The 8,008-nt window shown below is 41.1% G+C and overlaps 1 protein-coding gene across 5 annotated transcripts in view; it reads left to right on the top strand.

The window, feature by feature from the left end:
• The window catches only part of ptprz1a (protein tyrosine phosphatase receptor type Z1a), a 105,285-nt gene extending 102,523 nt beyond the window's left edge, over positions 1 to 2,762 (top strand). For all 5 annotated transcript variants that reach the window (XM_034880217.1, XM_034880216.1, XM_034880218.1 and 2 more), the window contains 2 exons: positions 886 to 1,021; positions 2,248 to 2,762. In XM_034880217.1, coding sequence (XP_034736108.1) covers positions 886 to 1,021; positions 2,248 to 2,391 — 280 coding nt within the window. In that variant the 3' untranslated portion in view covers positions 2,392 to 2,762. The remainder of the gene's footprint in view (positions 1 to 885; positions 1,022 to 2,247) is intronic.
• Positions 2,763 to 8,008: the final 5,246 nt, after the last annotated feature.

The following is an 8,008-nucleotide window of genomic DNA, read 5'->3' as shown; positions in this document are numbered from 1 at the left end:
AAAACACACCTGCACCGCGGCTTTAGAAGAAAAAACACACCTGCACAGAGGCTTTAGAAGAAAAAACACACCTGCACCGCGGCTTTAAAAGAAAAAACACACCTGCACCGCGGGCTTTAGAAGGAAAAACACACCTGCACCGAGGCTTTAGAAGAAAAGTGGGGGTCCGGTGCTGATCTCCGACATTTGAAGCCTTCAGTTCGTATTGATGATTAAAATGATTACTGTACAGTAGTTATTTGTAAAAAAACTTTTCTACAGTACGTTTATTTGTTAAACAAATGCTCAGGCCTGTAAAAAGGTTTTTGTTCTTTGGTTTCAGTGTATTATGGAGTATTTCATCGTATAATAATTGTTAAAAAAATAAAGGTTACTACCTCACGGATTTCACCTTGGAACGTAACCCCCGTGATAAACGAGGGTTCACTGTAATCTAATTGATCACTCTTCCCGTCTTAATAACGTTGTTACCGTGTATTTTACATGTATTTTAAATTCCGTTGGGGGGGTCACATTTGAGCACTTAGTAACTAGTTACTCTTGTAATTTGTAACTGAGTTTCTAATTTAGTTACTTTTTGAAAGAAGTAACTCTAACTAATTACTTGCCCGACATTGATGGCCACTGGCGGCCGGGACCACGGTCCTTTAACGAGACACCGACCGGTAAGCCTCGGCCAGTTCCCATCTACTGGCGTTTTTTGTCACGTAGCAGCAATGTACGGATTAAATAAGTCACTGTTGTTATATTTCACTTTAACCATATGGCCTTAGCAATTAACAAGCCCCTCTTTGATGTCGCAGACTGCCGTTTAGTGTCGGTTTAGGCGGCGGTATCGGAGAAAATCCAAAGCACACTCAACCCTGGGTCTGATTGTCTTTGCAGTGTGGGCGGAGTCACGGCGGGAACCTTCTGCGCTCTCTCGTCTCTGGCTCGTCAGCTGGAGGCCGAAGGATCGGTCGACGTCTTCCAAGTGGCCAAGCTGACCAACCTGATGAGACCGGGAGTCTTCAGCAACATCGTAAGCCTGTAACCGATAACGTCTGTTACGCAAGCAGCTTACACTCGAGAGCCTTTATGCTTAAAAAAAAGTGTAATTCCAGCTTTTTAACCCTTGTATTGACGTCACTTCGGGACCTTCTCGTGTCCCTCGGGTCAAACTGACCCGGGACTTATTTGGTTTTATTGTATCCAATTTAATTTCATAATCTATCTTTCTGTCAATTTCAAACTGCTGAGATAACATCTATGTTCAGGGAATGCCTCACTCTCTACTAGAACACAATTAAACATGGAAGTGGGGTTTTTGATCATAAGGTTATAATCCATGTTAATAATCCACTATGGAAAAAACATAAGTGTCACATCCAGAATTATGTTCTGAATTGAGTCGGGAAAACATGTTGATCACAGGAAATAAGGAAAGGCCGTTGATTTTCAGGTAGAAAAAATGTAATTTACTTGATGTACAATTTTTCTTCTTGTAAAAAATTTGAAATGGGTCAATTTGACCCAAATACCAAACAAGGGTTAAAACCTGGCTGTTATGTACATATTTGTGTCTGTCTTTTTTTATCACTAATAACTACTTTTGCCAAGGTAATCGCAGCAATCTGGGGAAATACTGATATCATGAAATAAGTAAGTCGGGTTGAAATCAAAGCTCAGGTCAGTCGGACTCATTTGAAGGAGAAACTCAACATCTTATACTCTGCATTTAGATGTTTCTGGACATGCTTTACTAAGATGTTGGAAAACGTTATCGTACACTGTAGTATGTTCACAAAAGTCTTTCACATGCTAACTTTATTCGACATGCTATGCAGTACTTTAACTTTTTGTGGACATAGTATACTATGACAAACTTCTTATATATAGTATATATGAGTAGAAACTGTCTGGAAAACTTTCACTTTTCAGCCCCAATTCTCTTTAACGTGTTCCCAGATCTCAGCTAGTAACTTGGCGAATACAATGGTTTTTTGAAATGATGATTAAAAAGAAGGATGAAACTTTTTTTTTAAACCACCTAGGTCATAAGTTTAGATAACCATGTGAGTCACAGTGACAACATCGGAAACCGAGGTGTGCTGAAAAAACCCGTCAATCCTGTCTTTGCCTTATTTGAACATAGAATAAATAAACATGGCTAATTATTTTGGGCTAATTCTGGCATTTCTAACCTATGAAAAAACATCATGAGTTGACATGAAAATATATAACAGATCCTTGCGTGTGGTGTTACAGGAGCAGTACCAGTTCCTGTACAAAGCCATGCTGAGTCTCATCAGGACGCAGGAAGACGAGCAAACCCTCCAGTCCTCCGACAACAACGGCACCATCGTGGTGGGAACCGCCAGCGCCGCCGAGAGCCTCGAGTCCCTGGTGTAAGAAAAACAACAAAGAACTCTCGTTTTAACTTTTACAAACGAGCAGCAGCATTTACTCCTTCCTCTTCAACCACCAACAGAAGTCCTCACACTCGCGCTACGACTACAAGAATCCCAAATCCTCATCGTTCAGGACTGCGTGTGCCGGTTTGAGACGAGGTTCTCCTCTGCTGGATCTGGACTCCCTCCGGTTTTGTAATTTGTGCCTTTTTTTTGTAATTTTCATCCCGTGCTTCTAACTTTGATACAAGCTGTAGACTAACTGTCCGATGTTTTAACGCTGTACCGCCGTGAGACGTTTCAACCCAACTTACTACACTTTTCCTAAACCTTTGTATTTATTGGCACTGAGCCAAGCGGGGAAAAAAGGGAGAAGAACGGCATCTTTTTACATTAAATGATATTTTGTTAGCTTGTCTTTTATAGAGCTCCTGCACTGAACTCCTTTCTGTAAATACCATCGCAACGGTAGCAGCAGTGTGCTATTCGAGTCAAATATAAAATAAGGGCCTGGAATATTAAAACAAAATAATAATCTAATGTATATAATATTATAGTAATCAACTCAATGGACCAAATTTCTATTTATACTTTAGATGATTTTTATATGTTACCATTTGTAGTGCATTCAAATGTTATGGTTTCATTCTAATTGCTTAGTGGGAGAACATTAATGCTTTTATATTCTGGATTTTGTAACAAACTAAATGTAATGCATGGGGTACTGACAAGGTTTTTTTGTTTTTTTTAGCTGAACATGAAACTGCTGGATTATTAGATAGGGGATTAAATAAGTGAGAGAACACCAAAGAAAGAGCCTGGTTGAGTGTTTTGTTACCTCAAGGCAGCAGCACATCTTCACCAACAAAAAGGTTCATTTTGCTGATGGCAGAGGTCAGAAAGACCGTCAACACGTCCCATGGGTCCCAACACTCAGCACTAGCTTTGTTAGCCAGCAAGCTAACACACCTGACTTTGACCCTCAGTAGGCCGTGATGTAATGCAGTCAAACAGTTTCTCCCACAGTCTTGGCCAACCATCTCGCAGCACACACAGACAAACCCTAAACTACAGTGACACCCAAAACGCTTGGACAGATAGTCTAGCTAGCTGTCTGGATTTACCCTGCAGAGATCTGAGGACCAGGTAACCATAGTCCTCAGATTGGACAGATAGTCTAGCTAGATGTCTGGATTTACCCTGCAGAGATCTGAGGACCAGGTAACCATAGTCCTCAGATTGGACAGATAGTCTAGTTAGCTGTCTGGATTTACCCTGCAGAGACCTGAGGACCAGGTAACCATAGTCCTCAGATTGGACAGATAGTCTAGCTAGCTGTCTGGATTTACCCTGCAGAGACCTGAGGACCAGGTAACCATAGTCCTCAGAAATCCACCATGGGTTAGAACGCCAACACAGAGAAAGAGGAAGGTGAGGGACATACGGCTGAATTTTCCAGCAGCACCAGATTTCTGCTAAAAGTGCAGGCATTAGCAGGTTGGTTGGTTGGACCATAATCAGGCGCTAGGTAGGTAGGCTACACCACACCATCAAAAGTGAGTTATATTTGGGGCGACAATTAGCTCACCTAGTAGGAGTGTTTGCCCCATGTGGGCTGAGTCCTGCAGCGGCTCGGGATCGGATCCCACCTAGGGCCCTATTACTGGTCGTCCCCCATCGCTCTCCTCCTTCCATGTCTAGCCAATGTCTCTACACAATAAAAAGGGAAAAGCCCCCCCCCCAAAAAAAGTAAGTCATATTTGAGGCAACGTCAATAAAATGTAGCACACTGAAACTATTTTGGTTTTCTAGTCAATTTCACCGTCTCAGTACGCTGAGTTAAAATGAGTTGCTTTTTGTGCTTTTGGTAATTCATTGTTTATTTATGACGAGGTCACAAACATCAGAATCAGCTTTATTCGCCAGGTATGAGGACACATACGAGGAATTTTTCTTTGGAGCATCGTTACTCACACTGTGCTTACACACACAAAACAACCAAAACAAGAACTATACACACACATATATACACACAATATATACATACTCTAAACAGAACAATATAGAGGCATGAGGTAACAAAGAGTTCAATAGAAATTATTTAAATATGGAGCATAGTGCAAGGATACTGGGATAAATAGTATTATGTTGTTATATTACAATATGATGTAGTTTAAGGCCCACAGACTGTAAAGGACGGGATGTGCTTGCCCTTTAGGGGGGAAGCACTATCTCTTGTGCTTGTGGTGAGCCGGGGCAATATCTTCCACTAAAAGTTGTAAAAATGAAGATGGACATGTTTCTGGCGGTTCATTATTTAGGATGCAACAGCTACACTTCAAACAAGTTGGCCCTCTATAAAGAATAGAAAATGTATTCGACAAAGTTGCACTAAAGCCATATCATCATAACGATATGCTATATCATAAAGATATACCATCATTTAGAAGATGCACGTGACTACAGCCAGAGAATAAAGAGCGTCACGCGGTTCGCATCCTGTGGGGACTATAAATATTCAGATGTTTAAGTCAAGCTACGTTTTTCCAGATAAATAGCCATCTTCTACAAAGATATTTTAATATCTGGGATAAATGTGATTGCTGCGGGCCAAAATCCTTCATTATGCGGCACGTTTTCTTTAATAAATGCGATGGAATATTCTGGATATTTGTGCAATTTTATGTGGTGAAATTGCGGGAACTTGCAAAAAAAACTGCGGTTTAATGAAAAAGATGCTCGTTTTGTCGCGTAATTGCATCACTTCATAATGTTCCCATAACAACAGGGGAAAACGGCTGCTCTTGTGTGACGTAAACGCAACATTTTTTAACTGGAAGTTTATTGACATTTATTTTGTGCGGAAATCGGCAATTTAAGAAGCGAAAGTGCTGCTTTTAGGAAAGAATTCGGCCACCCGCATAAATATATGTTGACTTTGGCTGATAACGCATTGAATCATGCAAACGCATAATTGTATTTTTTTCTGGAGGGACTTAATTACTAGAATTGATGGGGCTTTGTAAATTATAGAGTAGGTCTAGACCACACTGTATAATTTACAAAGCCTCAACAATTCCAGTAAAGTGTCTCGAGATAACTTCTGTTATGATTTGATACTATTAATAAAATTGAGCTTACTCAGGGTGACTTACAGCAGCAGGATGAGCCTCAGCTCCTCCGTCGGCCCCCTCGCAGACGTCCAACAGGAAGGCGGCCAAAGGTCAAAGGTCACCGGGACGAGACAAAAGCTGGAGCAGACGTCCCCGGGAGCCTGCCAGGAGAGAGGTGTGACTAAAACCAACACTGCAATAGAGACAATAAAGACGCGGTCTAATGAAAACCTGAGTGCTGTCCGATCCGCGGATTACATATTTTCCCTTTATGGAGTCATGTGGTAATCCCTGCACTGAAGAGGTTTTTCCAATTTGTTTCCCACGTGTTAATCCGGGCTAAGACTCCGCAAGAAACGCGCCTTTTCAGGACAAGAAATAGGTCAAGTGTCCAGACGTTGTCTTGACCAGCCGCCGTATCCACACCTTCATTTGCATTTTTGACTTTTCATAATTGCACGCCCAATTATCCCATGCTCGGTGGCCTAGTTCGCATGGCTGCTTTCAAACTGAGTGGAAGCAAACGGGCCGATTGTCTTTTTTGTCAAAAGAGCGGAGCTGCAGGGGGAGAAGGAGTCAAAGAACTACAAAACCCAGAGTCCAGGCTCTGGTTAACTACATCTTTAACTATGGCTTATATGTGATTTTGGAGAGACAGTGGTGGAAAACCTGTAGTTGTTTTAAGAATTGTTGTATTTAAGAATACCACACCGCAAGTGTACCCAACTGTAAGTAATAGTTCTGTATTAACCACACACACACACACACACACACACACACACACACACACACACACACACACACACACACACACACACACACACACACACACACACACACACACACACACACAAATCAAACCCAAGGCCCGCGGGCCAAATCTGGCCCCTATCAACATTTAGGTTCACAATCCATTTTAGCCCACCTACTTTTTTGTCACTTTTTACTTTTTCCCCCTAAATTCTAAATGCTTTTTTGCATTTTCTTTGACCAAACTGTGAGTGAGAAGACTTTATGAGACAAGATATTTGACTTTTTCCAAGACATAAAAGCAATAAACTGTGTCTGGCCCTTGATGTGGTTCTCATTCTCTAGTGTGGCCCTTAGGGAAGCCCTTAGGTGTTTGACAGATCTCAGTTCTCCAGCGGCCGCCATCTTTGTTGTAAACAAACTCCACCCAAGCGCTCTGTGGTGACGTGGTTGATAACATCACGGTTGGTCATCTGTCCATCATCATGTCCAGACCCAACGTCCCGATATTGGAATTTAAAATGTTATATGTGCTTAACCCTCATGTTGTCCTATATCAATGTTCTTTTTAACTACCCAAAATAACATGATTGATCCACACAACACTCTTTGGGGTGATTTTAATTGGTAATTTTGGGGGCGTCTTATTCAATTTTATAGCATTTGAAAAACAAAATTGAAGTGTTTTTGAAATAGTATTGAGTAAAAGTTGACATATTCCAGTCTGTGATTATCATCAACATCCATTCCTTTAATTTTAGTCTCAATAATTCCTAATTTCTGCTTTTCTAATTCAAACATTAGGTATAATTTCCTTATGTATTGACAATAAATCCCCAAAATAACTTAAGCTAAAATGAAGTTTGTGTTACGTAGTGTTGAAAACATCAAAAAAGTGACAAACATTGAAAAAAAGCACAAAAATGTAAGAAAAAAGATAAAAACATTGATAAAAAGCGTCAACAAAACTGTTGATTTTTTCCACTTTTGACGGGAAGTCAACACAAAGGTTAAAAAAAAAAACATTTAACATTTAAGCTAAAAGGCAAAAGTATTATTTCAACATAAATGAAGACATGTTGGTCATGCATTAAGTTGTTTAGCAGGACTCTGTTCTTTAACATAAGAGGTTCTGGTACACTCCCTTATGATCCAGTTCTCCTAGATGTGTCAGAAGCAGGATTGATTGTTAGGGACCATCCTGAAAACCTCTTTTACAGCCAACTGATCTTTTGCACTGCAAGTCCTGGACTGAGGGTCATAAACTTTCAGTCACATTCCAACTGAAAGATAACGAATAAGCACACAGCCCACATCACACCACTTTGGCCTGGAGACCCCCCACCCCCCTTTGTGGATCAGACCAGGGGTCCAAGAGCCAAAGAGCCAGACAAAGGAAGGGGAGAGCTGTGACAGCTTGATCCAGGTAACGTTGTCTCAGGAGATCCTGTGTAATAAAAAGGATTCACACATCAACATCTAAGATTCTGACTACTAACTGACTGAACCCTGAGACCGGAGCAGGATTTAGCTCCAACACGGACCTCAGATGTTGTGGGTGGGGCTAAATCAGGCTGGTCTCCAAGCTGGCAAGTAGTCCAGACGTAGTACAAGCAGAAGGCACCTGGAATAGGAGTAACACATGTCACATACTCACATACTGTCCATTAGGTGGAGTAACACATGTCACATCCTGTCCATTAGGTGGACTAACACATGTCACATCCTGTCCATTAGGTGGACTAACACATGTCA

This window comes from Etheostoma cragini, chromosome 8, assembly GCF_013103735.1.
Source record: "Etheostoma cragini isolate CJK2018 chromosome 8, CSU_Ecrag_1.0, whole genome shotgun sequence".
NCBI classification, from domain to species: Eukaryota; Metazoa; Chordata; class Actinopteri; order Perciformes; family Percidae; genus Etheostoma; species Etheostoma cragini.
This window is presented reverse-complemented; position numbering and strand designations above follow the sequence as displayed.